The sequence below is a fragment of the Arvicanthis niloticus genome, chromosome 6 (assembly GCF_011762505.2).
Source record: "Arvicanthis niloticus isolate mArvNil1 chromosome 6, mArvNil1.pat.X, whole genome shotgun sequence".
Lineage (NCBI taxonomy): Eukaryota > Metazoa > Chordata > Mammalia > Rodentia > Muridae > Arvicanthis > Arvicanthis niloticus.
The window spans coordinates 41637537-41654556 of record NC_047663.1 but is presented as its reverse complement, the minus strand read 5'-3'; the positions used below and the strand labels follow the sequence as shown (position 1 = coordinate 41654556).

At 38.7% G+C, this 17020-nt stretch overlaps 1 protein-coding gene across 6 annotated transcripts in view; it reads left to right on the top strand.

Moving 5' to 3' along the window:
• The window catches only part of Rhot1 (ras homolog family member T1), a 67683-nt gene that overhangs the window by 22638 nt on the left and 28025 nt on the right, over positions 1-17020 (top strand). For all 6 annotated transcript variants that reach the window (XM_034504896.1, XM_034504895.1, XM_034504897.1 and 3 more), the window contains exons 7-11: positions 5370-5478; positions 5943-6044; positions 14797-14895; positions 15350-15458; positions 16183-16303. In XM_034504896.1, coding sequence (XP_034360787.1) covers positions 5370-5478; positions 5943-6044; positions 14797-14895; positions 15350-15458; positions 16183-16303 — 540 coding nt within the window. The remainder of the gene's footprint in view (positions 1-5369; positions 5479-5942; positions 6045-14796; positions 14896-15349; positions 15459-16182; positions 16304-17020) is intronic.

Genomic DNA, 17020 nt, shown 5'->3' with positions numbered 1-17020 from the left:
TGCTTTTAAAATGAGGTGTGGGATTGTTGATTGCTCACAGTGTGCACTAGGCAGAACATAGGACTGAGCAACCTTTCAGATCTGCTTTGCCCACTTCGGGCTTAACTTAAGGCTCTGACTTCATTTGACTGCCTAGTTTCCTCAGCTGTAATAGGGATAAAGGTAATATCTATCTTGGATGCATATGGGTGTAGTGAGAATTGAATTATTTAGCTTGTATATAACTTCTCTAAAATGCCGTGTAAATCTCCATTTAGAAGTTCATGCAAAGATTAGAATCACCACAGCCCTTCTATACTTGGAGAAGGGAGGAGATGTCAGGGGCAGCCCTGCGTATACACTGAAGGCCTAAAATCAGCCATAAGCCTAAAATCAGCAATAGGCCTGACATACATGCCGGTTAACACAAAGTCTTGGGTCTTTATGGAAAAACACTGAAACAGATATCTATAAACTATTGTAAACAGGCAGCTTTTATGGAAATCTACCAGCCTGAGTAGTCATAGACCTTGTAAATAGGCCTTGGCAGATAGTACCAACTTAGATAAGGACAAGTAAAGCATAGGGAGAGTCATAGTGACCTGACCCCTGAACCTTCATCCAGTTGGTATCTGTTCTGAAAGGTATCTGTACTCCCCCTGAACATCTATGCTCCTGTGTTATCTCCTTCCCCACATCCTGCATTTTCGTGTTTGTAACCCCTGTGTTAAAAAGTAAAAATTATGATTTGATAATAAAAAAAAAAAAAGAAAGAACACATAGTGTCCCCCTGGCTCTGCTGACTTAGCTTCTGACAATTCATTTTCTTGTTCTCAGAAATACTTTGAATTATAAAACGTTGTTGTGGTTTTTGTTAGTATGCTAGGTAAAATAATTTTTATTGATTTCATTTTAAACTTCAAAGTTTGTAGTGAGTTAAAATGTCCTTCAACATAATTATAGGTCATATTTATTTTCATATTGTAAAATGCTAGTTAATCTGTTGAACATTTTAAAAAACTGGATTCCTTTTTGAGAATTTCATTTATGAGCACTGTATTTACATAATTTTTCCCTTTCTCTCCTTCCTCCCACTCTTCCCAACCCCCCATACTTTTCAAATACATCTTATTATTTAATTATTGTTAATATATGTATGTATATATGTATACATGTATAAGTATATATGTATATACAAATACTGATAAATAAAGTGTTTTGAGTTTAAAAAAAAAAAAGAAGAAAAAAGAAAAAAAGAAGCAAAGAAAAGAAGTTCATGCAAAGAGGCTCTCTGTAGTTTTTTGGAAGATACAGTGTGAAGGGGAAATGCAAGACAACACACTCAGTAATTTCCCAAGTAGAGTGATAGTTCTCTGCATAAATGCTTTCAGTTTAAAGTCAGATGAAAGTATTTCCTTCCAATATTTAATTGGACAAAATTGTTTTTATTATTTCTTTCTTTGGGAGGGGGGGCGGCGAGCGACAGGATCTTGGCTGGCTTGGAATTCACTCCACCTGCCTCTAAAAACCAACTGCTGGGATTAAAACCACTACTTTTCCCTTTTTCCTCAATCTTCAATCTGTTTTTTTTTTGTTTTTGTTTTTGTTTTTTGGGTTTTTTTTTTTTCTTTTTCTTTCCTTTTCTCTGAGACAGGTTCTTTGAGACTAGGCTGACTCAGACTCATAAAGATCTGTCTGCCTCCCAAGTGCTGGGGTTAAAGGTTTGTGCCACCACTCCTAGTCCAACACTCTAATCTTTTTTAACACTGGTTTATTACTGTTCTTATTTATTTGTGTGTATGTGAGAAGTTTGGTGTACAGTGTGCATGCTGTCAGAGGTTCGAGGAGGGCATCAGATCCTCTGTAATTGGAGTTATAATTGTTGGGGAGCTACCATGTGAGTTCTGGGAACCGAAGGCAGTTCCTCTGGAAGAGCAGCAGGTACTCTTAACCACTGAGCCATCTATCCAGCCCCCATTTAAATCTTTTTAAATGTTAGGAAAATCATGTTTTATGTATTAATTATAAACATCTGGCCCTTTGCTCAAGTTTTCAGGCTTTTTTTTTTTTTTCAGCATTTTTGTTCTTTATTCTCTGGAAATCTGATGCCCTGTCTAACTTATTTGTGGAAGGGAAACTAACTTACATGGCCTGGAAGCTCTGTGATGACTCTTCATTGTTCCTTAAACTTTGTGGTGACAAAGTGGAAAGAAGAGAATGACTCAGCTCGTCAGTGCTATAGCCTCTTGTCATTTGTGGCAGTTTAAATTAATTAAAATGAAATAACAAGTCTATGTTCCTCTGATCTACTTACCCACATTTCAGAAGCTCAGTAGCTACATCATCATCATTTCAGGGCATATTGGCACATGCTCTGAATCCCAGCCTGGCGTAGGGAGTTCTAGGATAGCTAGGATTATTTAGAAAGACCCTGTCTCAAAAAACAAACAAGGCCATCACCATAGAATGTTGTATTGGACAGTGGAGCCTTAAAGGCTGTAGTGTCCACATGCTCTTGGTGCTTTCTCCTGGGGCTATTTCTAGGAGGGCCACTCTGGAGAAGAGAGCATACTTTGGCCAGTATCTATGAAGAACCCATTTATGCCACTGGTTTTAGAACTTTGGCTTTGCAGTCACTAAAATATTATGACTATTTTGTGGACCTTGTTTTTATTTTATTTATTTATTTAAATTTAATTTAATTTTTCTTAGAGATACAAAAAATCTCACTATATTTCCCAGGCTGTTCTCAGACTTGTTATCTTCCTGTTCCCACCTCCTCCTCCTGCCTCAGCCTCCCAATTGCCCCATTGTATGTGTGCACTGCCAAGCCAGTATCAACCTTACATTTTCCAGTAACTTCTTTCCTGAGCCTCACCTGTAGATTATTTTTGGTACATACCTATTCTTTCTTAGGACTCTTTTTTATCAGTGTCACACAGCCAGAAAGTTTCAGAAACAATAGATGCCTCCATTTTAGCCTGGACTTTAGAATTGATAAACTTGGACTTGAGCTTAGACTTTTTTAAACAATAAACTATCATGTTTCCTAATTCTTCCTAATCTTGTTAGGAGCCTGTTCTTGGGCAATATAAGCAATAAAAATCACACTGAGGGTAAGGATGCTAAAGTAAATGCTGCAGGAGTTAGTGTTGAGAGCCTGGAGTCTAGTAAAATGATTTGTTTTGTTCCAAGCTGTCCTTTAGGACTTACATGTAACAGTCTCCACTAATCAGTTATCTTTGATAACCCATTTAGATTTCCTATAGACCTCTCAGATTTCACTTAAATAAAACAAGATCTTTAAATTTTCAGTCTGCTCTCTGTCAGAGAATGTGTTTTGCTCACTTGTCTGCTCTTTCCAGCTCTCAGGATACAGAGGCAGGCAGAGCTCTGAGTTCCAGGCCAGCCTGATCTACAGAGGGAATCCCAGGAAATTCAGGGATATTCAGAAAAGTCCTTCCTGGAAAAACACACACACACACACACACACACACACACACGCTCCCTAAAATCATTATAGAACTGAATCGCTTGGCTCTTTCTCTTCTTATTGCCTTCCACATCCTCTTAAATCTGCAGTCAGGCTCAAGCCTCAGCATAATAATGTCTGTGTGGAAAATAAGCTTAGTCTGCCCACCATAGCCAATCCATTTCCTGTCATAATGCCCCTTTCCCTGGGCATGCAAAGATTCTTTCACCTTCTTGAACTGTGTCATTTTATGAGGCTAGTGTTTACATTTCTTGCAGAGTCTGATAGTCTTGGGAACATTCACCATATTTGTGAGAGTTATTGGCCAAGGCCTTTCTATTTTTGGGGGGCTGGGGGGGTTTGAGACAGGGTTTCTCTGTTTAGCCCTGGCTGTCCTGGTCACTCTGCAGACCAGGCTGGCCTTGAACTCAGAAATCCTCCTGCCTCTGCCTCCTGAGTACTAGGATTAAAGGTGTACGCCACCACAGCCCGGAGCTAAGGCTTTTTCTTAATGACAAAATTCACACATAAAACAAATAGAGAATAGTGTAATGAATCTGTTACCCAGATTCAACAGTTAATTCAGGACCAATCTTGTTTATTTTTACCATCGGGACCATTTTGAAGCAAATAGACATCACACCAAGTTGTAAATACTTCACTATATATCTCTGAAATATAGCAGATCACATTTTAATGTATTAATTAGTGCTAGGATGCTAGCTAAGCAGTTAAGAGTAATGGCTGCTCTTCCAGAAGATCCAGATTTGATTTTGAGCACCCACATGGTGGCTAACAACTCTCTGTAATTCTAGTTCTTGGGATTCAATACCTCCTTCTGACTTCTTTGGGTGCCAGGCATGTACATGGTACACATACATATGTGCAGAAACTAAAACAAAACAAAAACTTAAATCCTGAGTTCAGTGGTATCAGATACATTAAAAATAGCAATAATAAAAAATAAAAGCATTGACTAGATCAGGCTTCACCCCTACTTACCTTTTCACTAGCTTCTTATTTATACTAATGATAAAACCTGTATTTCTTACCACAGCTTAGAAATCCTGGTATGTCTGGCCTTTCATCCTCAATCTAACCCACCCGACCTTCTCCTTGTCCATCCATTCTGGCATACCTCTCCTGTTCTCGACCCCACCAGGATGGTCATGCGCTCTCTTCCCAGCTAGTTCTCTCTGCTCTCCATATGGCAGATTCCATATAATCCCTCAATACTTGGCTCAGATGCTACCTAGTAAAGAGAAGTTTTATGATCATATCCCTCCCTTTAATTTTGTTTGGACCTCCCTGTTCAGTTCAGTTTTCACTCTTAGAATGAGAGGGATATTTTTTGTTTAGTTGTTTTTTTTTGAGACAGGGCTTCTCTGTATAGCACTGGCTGTCCTAAAACCTACTCTGTAGACCAGAGAGACTTAGAGATCTGCCTGCCTCTGCCTTCCAATATTGGGATTAAAGGCATATGCCACCACCACCTGGCTTTAATTTTTTTTTTTTTATTTATCATAAGTGTCCATTGGTATTTTATCTGCATGTATGTCTATGTGAGAATGTCAGATTCCCCTAGAACTGGAGTTACAGACAGTTTGAACTACCATGTGGGCTCTGGGAGTTGAACTCTGGAAGAGCAGCTAGTGCTCTTAGCAAATAAGCTACCTCTCCAACCCCTGAGGAACCTTTTTCTTAAGGTCTTTAGTACTTAGAAGAGTGTGTGACTTAAAACAGATATTCTTTAAATCCGAGATGACTGACTGAATGAACCTACTATCTGGGGGCCTTGGTTTGACCTTATTAGAAAACTTACGATGGGAATTTAACTAGAATGGGTAATGACATGAGTTAAAATACAAATCTCACATCTTATGTTTTCTTTATTGCATTAATGTCATATTCATTTTAGGCTGCCTTTGATATTGGTTGGGAACAAATCTGATCTGGTGGAATATAGTAGTATGGAGACCATCCTTCCGATTATGAACCAATATACAGAAATAGAAACCTGTGTGGAGGTATGTCTCATGCTTTAGTTTGGAAATGTGCTGGTGAATGCTCTATAATTGGAGACTTTGAATGGGAGCGAAGATTATGGGGGATGGGGTAAATTTTCTGTTCATTGTGAAGTCATATAAACCAAATAAAGCAGAGAAATTGACAGTTTTCCTCTTGAGCTCTATGGAGATCTTGGTACTGTCTACAGAGGAAAATGTGTTTTCGGTTTCTTCAAGGAAGGTACTCTTACCTTATATTGGTTTTCTTCCTCCCCACCCCCACCCCACTAAAGCTGAGTGTAGCCAAAACAAAACAAAAAACAAAACTGGAACAAACAAAAAATAATAAGGAAATAATAAGGAAATTTAATAAGAGTGGGAAAAGTTCTATAAGAGGAATATTGTATGCTAACATTTTAAAAATTGTTTTTGGCTATCATAGTTGATTTCAGAACATAAAAACTAATTTTTTTTTTTTTTTTTAGTGTTCAGCAAAAAACCTAAAGAATATCTCAGAGCTGTTTTATTATGCACAGAAAGCTGTTCTTCATCCTACAGGGCCTCTGTACTGCCCAGAGGAGAAAGAGGTAACCCCAGGCTGTGTTCTGTGGGCCTGAATGATACAGGAATTCCAGTATGGTAGTGGGTTTTCGTAATGTTTAGCATTTTATTAAGATGAAGTTATTGAAATTTGGTTGTGTTGTTTATTAAGTTGCTAAATTGTTTGTTCCAGCTCAGTATGACACTGACATTGTGTCTTCATAAGCTTCCTGTTTAAGTATTGGTTCCTGTGGTACCATTAATATACAGACCCTGCAGCACTAAGAAAACAGCTTAAACTTTGTTAATGGTTTACTTACTGTCTTAGTTAGGGTTTTACTGCTGTGAACAGATGCTATGACCAAGGCAAGTCTTATAAAGGACACCATTTAATTGGATTGGCTTACAGGTTCAGAGGTTCAGTCCATTATCATCAAGGCAAAAGCATGGCAGCATCCAGGCAGGCATGGTGCAGGAGGAACTGAGAGTTCTACATCTTCATCTGAAGGCTGCTAGTGGAAGACTGGCTTCTAGGCAGCTAGGATGAAGGTCTTATAGCCCATGCCCACAGTGACACACCTACTTCAACAAGACCACACCTCCTAATAGTGCCACTCCCTGGACCAAGCATATTCAAACCATGACACTTACTTTACATCTATAAAACTTATGAACTTTTTTGATGGTCCATTTATTCATCTCATGAGGTGGGTGTGTACCATGCCATGCCTGTAGGGGTCACAGGACGGCTTCTGAGTCAGTTCTCTCTTTCCACTATTTGGGTCCCATACTCGCTGGCAGGCTTGATATCAAGTTTCTTGACTCATGAATCCATCTCACCAGCCTGAAAATCTATGAATCTAAACAAAAGCTTGGGTAACGGTTTTGTTTTTGTGTTGTTGTTGTTTTGTATTCTGTCAGTAGTTGATCTCAGAGTGAGTAAGTGAGTAAGCCAGTGTGCTATATTCTTGGGCCTCTTGTAGTTTTTGTTATGGGTACATGTGGCAAGTTGAATATACTCTTTCATAGCTAAGAAGTATAATAATTCTATTGAGAAATATCCAGAATTTAATAAAATGTTACAATAAACTTAAAACTGACTTTTTTAGATATGTAACACAAAGTTTACCTCTTTCAGACATACATTTAAGTGATTATATACATAAAATTACACACACACATGTATGTGTGTATGTATGTATGTATAAAATCTATGGAGATCTTATTTCCACAGATGTGTACTGTCTACAAAGGAAAATGTGTTTTTCAGTTTCTTCAAGTAATCTTACTCTTACCTTATTGGCTTTCTTCCTCCCCACCCCCACCCCATGCACATATATGTATGTGTATGTATATTCAGAAGATTATGCACCTCTTAACTCCAGTGCCTTTCATTCCCCAGAGAAACCTTGTAACCATTAGCAAACACCCCCCCACTCTCTTTGCCACTGGCAGCTACTGGTATATTTTGTCCTGGACATTTCCTGTCAGTGGAATCATCAATGAATAGCTTTTATTTTTCTCTCACCAGCTCCATGTATTCAAAGCTTACTCATGCTGTAGTGTACATTTAATTTCTTCTAGTTAAATAAAATTTCATCATATGAAAGTAACCACTCTTATTATTTATTTTTTTTTATCTTCTCATGTCTGCTGAGGTCAGTTATTCCTTTTGACTATTATGAATGGGCTCCTGCCTGTAATATTAGATTGTTCACATACAAGTGTTTTTCTTTTTGGATTGAGACAGAGTTTCTGTCTCTAGATATCCTTGGTTGTCTTAGAACTCTCAGTAGACCAGGCTGGCCTCAAACTCACAATTTGCCTGCCTCTGTCTTCAAAGTGCTGGGATTAAAGGCTTATGCCACCACCACCCAGCCCGAGTCATTTGCTTTGTTTGGTTTGTTTTTTAATTTTTAGATTTACTTAGGGTTTCAACAAACCCTAACTTAATTGGCAGCAACAAAACATCATAACAAAAAAGTGAGTTGGGGAGGAAAGGGTTTATTCATTCAGCTGACACTTTCACGTTGCTATTCATCACCAAAGGAAGTCAGGATTGGAATTTACACAGGCCAGGAACCTGGAGGCAGGAGCTGATGCAGAGGCCATGGTAGGGTGCTACTTGCTGGCTTGCTTTACATGACTTGTTTAGCCTGCTTTCTTATAGAGCCTAGGATTACCAGCCAGGAGATGGTACTACCCACAGTGGGCTGGGCCCTTCCTCACTGATAAGTAACTAAGAAAATCCCTTGTACCTGGATCTTATGGAGACCTTCTCAGTTGAGACTCCTTCCTTTCTGATGACTCTAGCCTTATTATTTATATGTATGAGTAATTTGTGTATGCCTGGACCTTGAGAAGGTAAGGAGAGAATGTCAGATCCTTTGCAATTAGTGTGACAGATGATTGCGAGCCACCATGTGGGTGCTGGGAACTAAACCTGGGTCCTCTGCAAAAACAACACGCACTCTTAACTGCTGAGCTAACTCTCCAACCCTGAGTGTTTGTTTGGTTTTTGTTGCTTTTTGAGACATGTAGCTCTGGCTGTCCTAGAACTCAAATTTGTAGTCCAGACTGGCCTCAAGTCACAAGTGCTGGGATTAAAGATGTGCACCAAATACCCAGCCTGAGGTGTTATTTTTAAGAAATAAAATTTTGGGGCTTACTTCCTTACCTTCCAGAAGGAAGTATTTCCTTGCCTTCTGAGTTCAGATCCTAATTCCACATCATTTGTCCTTTTCAGGTACCCACATGTACATGGCCTGTAGACAGACACATGCACATACACACATATAAATTAATAAAATCTTACAGTTTATAATATTATTGAGTAGTTAGCAAATTGAGACCCATTAGCAAAACTTGGCCTATTATTAATTTTGTACAACCTTTGAGGTATAAGTACATTTACTGTGTTTTTAAGTTTTGAAAAAAATCAAAGGAATTATATTTTGTGGTATATAAAAATGATATTATATTTAGATTACATATCAGCCATCCTTGTTTATTTATGTCTGTGTCAGCCATGGGCAGTTTGAGCAGTGCTGTTTAGTTCTGTCCAGCCTGGCTGCTGCCTAGTGCACCACTTAACTACACAGACATATGCTGTGAGGGTTCCCAAATGCCACACCCCATTCCAACACAAGGCAAGCAGCAAGGAGATTTCAGTAGCAAAGCTATAGTTGCAACATTGTTTTTCAAGCTTTGATGTAATTCCAAGGAAATTTCCAAATTTTACAGTCCATCTGACACCATAGTTAATTTTCTCCTAGACCTCTAACTAGAACTGATGAATCTGCAGTTTAGTCACATCCTAAAAAGGTAGATGCCAAAGAGTCTAATACATCTCTATAGATGCCTTCCAAAGGATGGATTTTCCTAATTAAAATCATGTTTGTGGGGCTGGTGAGCTATCTCATTGTGTAAGGACCCTTGCCACTAAGCCTCCCAGCCTGAGTTCAAGCCCTCTCTAGGACCTGCATGGTGGAAGGAGAGAACCGACTTTGAAGGTTTGTCCTCTGATCTCCAAGCATGTGCACAGTCATGCTCCCCCACCACCAGTAAAGAAATAAAGACAATAGTAATAAAAACCACAACATATTATGCAGCCAGCCATGAATGGAGGTGCATACTTTAAATCCCATGACTAAAGAGACAGAGACACAAGGATCTGACTTTGAGGCCAGCCTGGTCTACAGAGTGAGTTCTAGGACAGGACTACATAGATAGGCCATGTTTGTTTGTTTGTTTGTTTTTTTCTTTCTTTCTTTTTCTTTTTTTTTTTGGTTTTTTTTTTTTGGTTTTTTTTTTTTTTTTTTTTTTTTTTTTTTTTTTTTTGGTTTTTCAAGACAGGGTTTCTCTGTGTAGTCCTGGCTGTCCTGGAACTCACTCTGTAGACCAGGCTGGCCTTGAACTCAGAAATCCGCCTGCCTCTGCCTCCCAAGTGCTGGGATTAAAGGCGTTTGCCACCTCCCGGGAGATAGGCCATGTTTCAAAATGAGAGAGAGAGAGAGAGAGAGAGAGAGAGAGAGAGAGAGAGAGAGAGAGAGAGAGAGAGAGAGAGAGAAAGAAAGAAAGAAAGAGAAAGAAAGAGAAATAGAGAAAGAGAAAGAAAGAGAAATAGAGAAAGAGAAAGAAAGAAGCAAACCAAAAACATACTTGTATCAGTATTTGGCAGTATAGATAGGCTAAAAAATAAAACAAAACTCTTTTAAGAGGGAACATTATTCCTAGTTTATAATTCCTTTAGTTTTTCAAACTTATCCTGAAAGAAAGAGAAAGAAAGAGAAATAGAGAAAGAGAAAGAAAGAAGCAAACCAAAAACATACTTGTATCAGTATTTGGCAGTATAGATAGGCTAAAAAATAAAACAAAACTCTTTTAAGAGGGAACATTATTCCTAGTTTATAATTCCTTTAGTTTTTCAAACTTATCCTTAACCTAGTGTTTCCTAGACTTATCTCACCAAGGTTAGCTGGTTAAAAATACATTTTTTTTCCAGTCCAGCTAGGTGCATATATTTTATAGTCAGGGAAATTTAGAAAATGTTTTTCAATTATGGGGATTTGCCTGAGGTCTTTACCCCAGTGATACATTGTATTCCGTCTTAGTGTCTTCTGAACTCTTTCACCTTTGCTCTGCTTTTAGGCCTATTATTAGTTCTGCTAATCTGCTGATCCCCGCCTGTCCCCCAGTCCCTCAGTAAAGCCTGGGCATGACACCATCTGCTCCTCAGTTCTCAGGTGTATCTAAGTAATTAATAAAATAACATACAAAAATCTCAAATTTTTGACTATATATTGTTTTATATGTGTACAAGCTTTAAGTTTAAGCTTACACTAGAGTTTTAAAAAAAGATATATGAAGGATTTTTATGACCTTGAGTGTCTATGTTTTGAGAGCTAGCCTTAAAAAATGTAATAATAGTACCATGCCCATGACTTTAATCCCAGTACTCTGGAGACAGGCAGGTAGATCTCTGTGAGGTGGTCTACAGAGGATGTTCTAGGCCAGCCAGGGATATGCAGAGAAACCCTGTCTTGAAAAACAAACAACAAAAAACAAACAAAACAAAAACAAAACTAATATTAGTAATCAGATGAAATATAAGTAACAATGTGTTTTTCTATCAAAGTCTGAAATGGTTTAGAAACTAAAGTGCTCTAAGGTGTTGTCTTAATAGGGATTTTTTTCCTTGTGGGTAAGGCAAGGTCTTAGTAGCCATGGCTGGAAATTCTGTTTTGTATATCATTCTAGCTACTGCTATATTTGGAAATATTTAGATTATTAAAAGACTCTGTGTGTGTGTGTCCCCGTCTGTCTGTCTGGTATAGTGTTAGTGTGTGTATATGTGTATGCATATATATCTGGAGACTGGGGTGGACATTGTTTTCTCAGTTGTGCTCCATCTTAGTTTTTGAAACAGAGTCTCACTAAATCTGAAGCCGGCCATTGGGTTACACTGGCTGGCCACCGATGCCCAAAGACCTCCTGTCTCTCTCTCTGTCTCCCATCACTGGAATTACAGGCTCCAGTCCCAGGGCCCAGTCTTTACACAGGTGCTGGGGATTGAACTCAGGACTTCATGCTTTCCCAGAAGGACAACAAAATATAACAATGTAATCTTTATAGTCCATTTGATAGCCTCACAAAAGAAGTTTTAGCCAATATGCTCTTCTAATTGACTTATTTTTCTCATTTCTTTCTATCTTGTTAAAACTGTCTCAATATATCAAGTAGCTCTCTCTGAGAGACCATTTAAAACAAAAGTTCAGGTTATTGTAAGAAAAGTATTTCCTTTTTGGAAATTTTTGTTTGTTTGTTTGTTTGTTTTTCAAGACAGGGTTTCTCTGTGTAGCTTTGGCTGTCCTGGAACTCACTCTGTGTTCGAGACCAGGCTGGTCTCGAACTCAGAAATCCACCTGTCTCTGCCTCCCAAGCGCTGGGATTAAAGGCGTGTGCCACCACTGCCCAGCTTAGAAAAATTTTTAATCTATTTTTTTGTTAAAAAAATTTTGGGGGGGTGGTGGCTGGAGAGATAAGCTGAGAGGTTAAGAGCATGTATTATTCTTTCTGTATAGGACCAGAGTTCAGTTCCCAGTACCCACTTGTAGTGTCTCACAGCTACCTATAACTGTGCTCCAGGGGGATCCAGCACCCGTACTCATGTGCATATACCTACACACAGACAAACATACAATTAAAAATAATAAAAAACCATTCTTCTAAAAATAATTTCCTCCCCCCATTTATTTGTATGTATGCACACGAGTGTGTGTGTGTGTGTGTGTGTGTGTGTGTTTGTATTTGTATGTGTGTCTGTGTGTGGGTGAGTGTAGAGGTTAGAAGATAACGTTTGGGAGTTGGTTCTCTTTCACCATGTCAGTCCTAATGGTCTAACTCCATTCATTAGGCTTACAGGCAGTACCCTACTGAGACATTTTGCTAGCCCAAAACTCTTACATTCAGTTTCATATTATGGTCACAACTATTGTTGCTGTTTTGCTCTGGCTGGTCATAGGAATGACATTATAAATTAATATGTTTTGCTGGGCGGTGGTGGCGCACGCCTTTAATCCCAGCACTTGGGAGGCAGAGGCAGGCGGATTTCTGAGTTCGAGGCCAGCCTGGTCTACAGAGTGAGTTCCAGGACAGCCAGGGCTATACAGAGAAACCCTGTCTCGAAAAGCCAAAAAAAAAAAAAAAAAAAAAAAATTAGTATGTTTTTTTCACTATACAATCTGATTTTCTCTGATTCAACCTCCAGAAACCAAAGGTAAAACACAATAAGCAGTCTTTATGACACTACTATACTGAAAATGACATTAAAGAGATTATTGGAATTTATATTGAATATGATATACTCTTACTGAGGAGGGGGATGTTGTGAATGAGCCTACCTTCAAGTTTAAATAAACTTCAGAAATCTTTGTGCCACGTGTGATGTGGTACACTCCTTTAATCCCAGCTCTTGGAAGGCAGAAGCGGGTGGATCTTTATGAGTTCAAAGCCAGCCTGGTCTACATAGCAGATTCCAGGACAGCCAGGGACACATAGAAGAATCTTGTTTCTAAATAAATAAATAGATGAATAGATAAATATCTTTGTGTTATTTTTTTTCCTACATAGTGTGGGTGATTGAATCCATAGCTTCAGGCATGTTATTCAAGCATTCTACCTCTGCTCTACATCACTGTCTCCAGAAGTCTTTTCTTTCCCTTCCTTCCTTCCTTCCTTCCTTCCTTCCTTCCTTCCTTCCTTCCTTCCTTCCTTCCTTCCTTCCTTCTCTCCTTTCTGGCTGGCTGGCTGGCTTGCTTTTTAAGTATTATTGGCAATGATTACCTGGTAGAAGCCTGTGGATCTTTGTGGGGTGTGTGTGTGTGTGTGTGTGTGTGTGTGTGTGTGTGTCCAAAGATTAATGTCAGCATGTCTTTCCTCAATTGCTTTTCCATCATACTTTTTGAGACAGGCTCTCTCAGTAAACAATCTGCTGTTTCATCTAGACTGGCTGGCCAGCATGCCTAGGATCTGCCTGTCTCCAACACTATGTTTACAGGCATGGGTCATTGTGCCAGGCTTTTATGTGGCTTCTGTGGATTTAAACTCTGGTCCACATGCTTCTGAAAGTACTGACTGAGCTGTCTCACTAGCCCTGTGAACCTTATTTTTAGGTAACCAGGTAGTTTGTCCTTTATATATCCTAAGATAATTAAGAAGGTTGCCAAAATAAATTTCTGTCACCATTACTTATATGTTTTACAAATCTCAAAAGACAAAATTCACTTTCAAAATGTAAATAATATTACAATATCAAGTTAGTAAAAGTTATATACTTACTAACCTGTGATTTTTTTAAACCTATTTATGAATAATTTCATTTATACTGAACTTTAACATATGCATGGAATGAATCAAAGTATTGAGTTCCTTGAGCTGAGATTATGACTCAATGCTTATTTAATGGGAAGCCCTGGGTTTGATGCTGTGTGTGTGTGTGTGTGTGTGTGTGTGTGTGTGTGTGTGTGTATACGTATACACACACAGGTGGGTGGAGATCAAGAACAAACCAGGGATAATGGTGTGTGCTTGTAATCTCAGCACTCAGGAGGCTGAGGCAAAATAACTCAAAGTTTGAGACCAGGCTGAGCTATATTATTGTAAGACCATGTCTCAGGAAAGAGGGTGTGAAGAATATCATAAAAGTTTTGGCTTTGCTGGCCATGCAAGGGCAGGAAGGCTGGTAGGAGGGAGAGAAGGAGAGGAGAAAGAAAGAGAGAATGCAAGAGAATGAGGTTATAATAAAAGCCATGGGCCTTGCTGGCCATGCTGGGCCAGGTGTGCAATCCCAGGTACTTGGGAGGCTAAGCTTGTACAAATAAGTAAGACCTTGGCTCAAAATATAAAGTAAGAAAAGGTTGCTGGGGGTAAAGTGTCTGCTGTACCAGTGTGAGGGGCCCTTGAGTTCACATCCTCAGAACTCACATGAAGCCTGGGTCTATCATCCTTCTTTTCCTCTGTCAAGAGGGAAAGCAAAGACAGGAGAATCCCCAGAAGCAGGCTCTAGACCCTGACGGAGTTGGCCTCTGACTTCCACCTAAGCACCATGGCATGCACATAAGATTAAAGCAGTTTAAAGGATTGATGAGATGGCATAACCATAGAATGTTTTGAGTAGCTTTTCTGTAGTTCATTGTTTCATGTTACCAGTTTTTGGTGTAAAAACTATCACAAGTTTTCTTAGTGTTGTTTGTGAAAATTGTATTTTAAAAAATTGTTTCATTTCTCCTTGTTGTATAGATGAAACCAGCTTGTATAAAAGCCCTCACTCGTATATTTAAAATATCTGATCAAGATAATGACGGCACTCTGAATGATGCTGAACTCAACTTCTTTCAGGTAGCTGTTTCAGCTCCAGATTAAGAATTATCAGTTTAATCAACAGTAAGCACTAAGCAACTCCTTCTCTTATCTGTAAAACTATCACACCCAACTAATAAATCTCAAGATATAAAAAGCCTCTTATTCCTAGGAATGGAGTCTTTGATAATTTGATGTCATGGTATTCAGTGGGTGTATGAAGAATGGTGAACTCTAAATTTCTTTGCTTTCTGGGGTTTGTATTATGTGACCACACAAAGATCTCTGTGTTTCTGGAACAGAACTCGGAGTGCTGCCGGTTTCTTTCTTTGAATATAACACATTTCACTTAAATAATAGGAAATAGAGGCAGCACTAACTTGTTTCTTTTGGTTGTAGGTCTTTGATTTTGTAGATTATCAGTGTTTTATATTCTTCATAGATTTATATTCTGGTTTGTTTTTAAATGTATTTTATTTTATGTTTTTGCTAGAGAATTTGTTTCAACACCCCTTTAGCTCCGCAAGCGCTGGAAGATGTCAAGAATGTGGTTAGAAAGCACTTAAGTGATGGTGTGGCTGACAGTGGGCTGACGCTCAGAGGTAGGGCTGGTGTTTTTCATCACTTCCTCCCGAGGGGCTGGGAACCCAGGCCCTCACTCATGTGGAGCAAGAATTCTGCCACTCAGGTGTATTTCTAGCCCACTCCCCACCCCTCAACTTTAATATTTATCAAATAGAATTACTTATACATTAAGGAAATGTTAGAATTGGTAAGAGATTATTATCTTTACTGTCATCGTAAAGAACAGGTAGGGAAATTGGCTAGATAAGATATTACAGAAATCTATTTGAGGGAAAGAGATGTATGTAACAAACATCTTAGTACTCTTAAGCAGTCTTTTGGCAAAAACTACTTGGAGGGACTGTATATATAAGTCAGATTTACCAATTTTAGTGTTCCTTGTTGAGTATGTTGCTGAGTCATGGTGTAGTAAAAAAAATGAACTGAAAACCTAAAATTTTTCATTAGAGAAGTAAGCCAGGAGACTTGTACACTATTCTCATTTTTCATCATGTGTCTCTGGCTGTCAGTGTGTTCCTTGGGGTGTAACTTTGTCCCTTTGTCCATTTCTTGCTCTTGCTGAGCTGAGTGTTATGGAAAATGAGTCTGGAATGCGTTCTCTTGCAGACCTCTGAGGACTGTTTTGCTCTCTGTGAATCTAGTACACGGGTTCTCCCAGCCCTAGCTCCCGTCCTTTGCTTTTCTCCCTGGCACAGTTGCAGTGTTCACATCAGCTGTATTTACTGATTTACTTTATTTCAGGTTTTCTCTTTTTACATACACTTTTTATCCAGAGGGGGAGGCATGAGACTACTTGGACTGTGCTCCGACGATTTGGTTATGATGATGACCTGGATCTGACGCCTGAGTATTTATTCCCCTTGTATGTACCTCAGCTTTCTAATTTATTTCACTTTATATTATTTTATTTAATATATGCATACTTTTAAGGGTCTCGTGACTAATTCAGAATTATAGGTAGTTTCTCAACTTTGGCACACTGAACATTTTAGAACAGTGAATTTTTGAGTCTCTCTATTGTGGCTGACTTGGAACTCACTCTGTAGACCAGGCTGGCCTGGAACTTTTAGAGATTCGCCTGCCTCTGCCTAACCAAGTGCTGGGACTAAAGGAGTATGCCAACACTGCCAGGCCAGAAAATTATTGTGGATATTGTCTGTGAGCAGATCCTTGAAGGACAGCAATACCTCTTCAAATAGTTGTGATAAGTAAATGTGTCCACTCATGAGCAAAATCACCCACAGCTGAAAGCTAGTACTTAATATAGCAGAAACACTGTTTATTTACTTAGTTGAATTTTTTTGTTGTTGTTGTTTTAAGATAGGTTCTTACTGTATAGAGCAGGCTGGCCTTGAACTCACAGAGATCTGTCTGCCTCTGTTTTCCAAGTGTTGGGATTACAGATTTGTGACACTATACCTAACTTTACTAATCCTTTTAAAAACTTCTATTGAAGATAAGGTTAAAAAAAGATACCAGGTAATCATAGTTTTAGAGTCACAAGATGAGAAAAATGTTACTTCACAATTTCCTCCTTTATCGTTTCTTTATTTCTATTATTTCTTTATTGTTTCTTTTA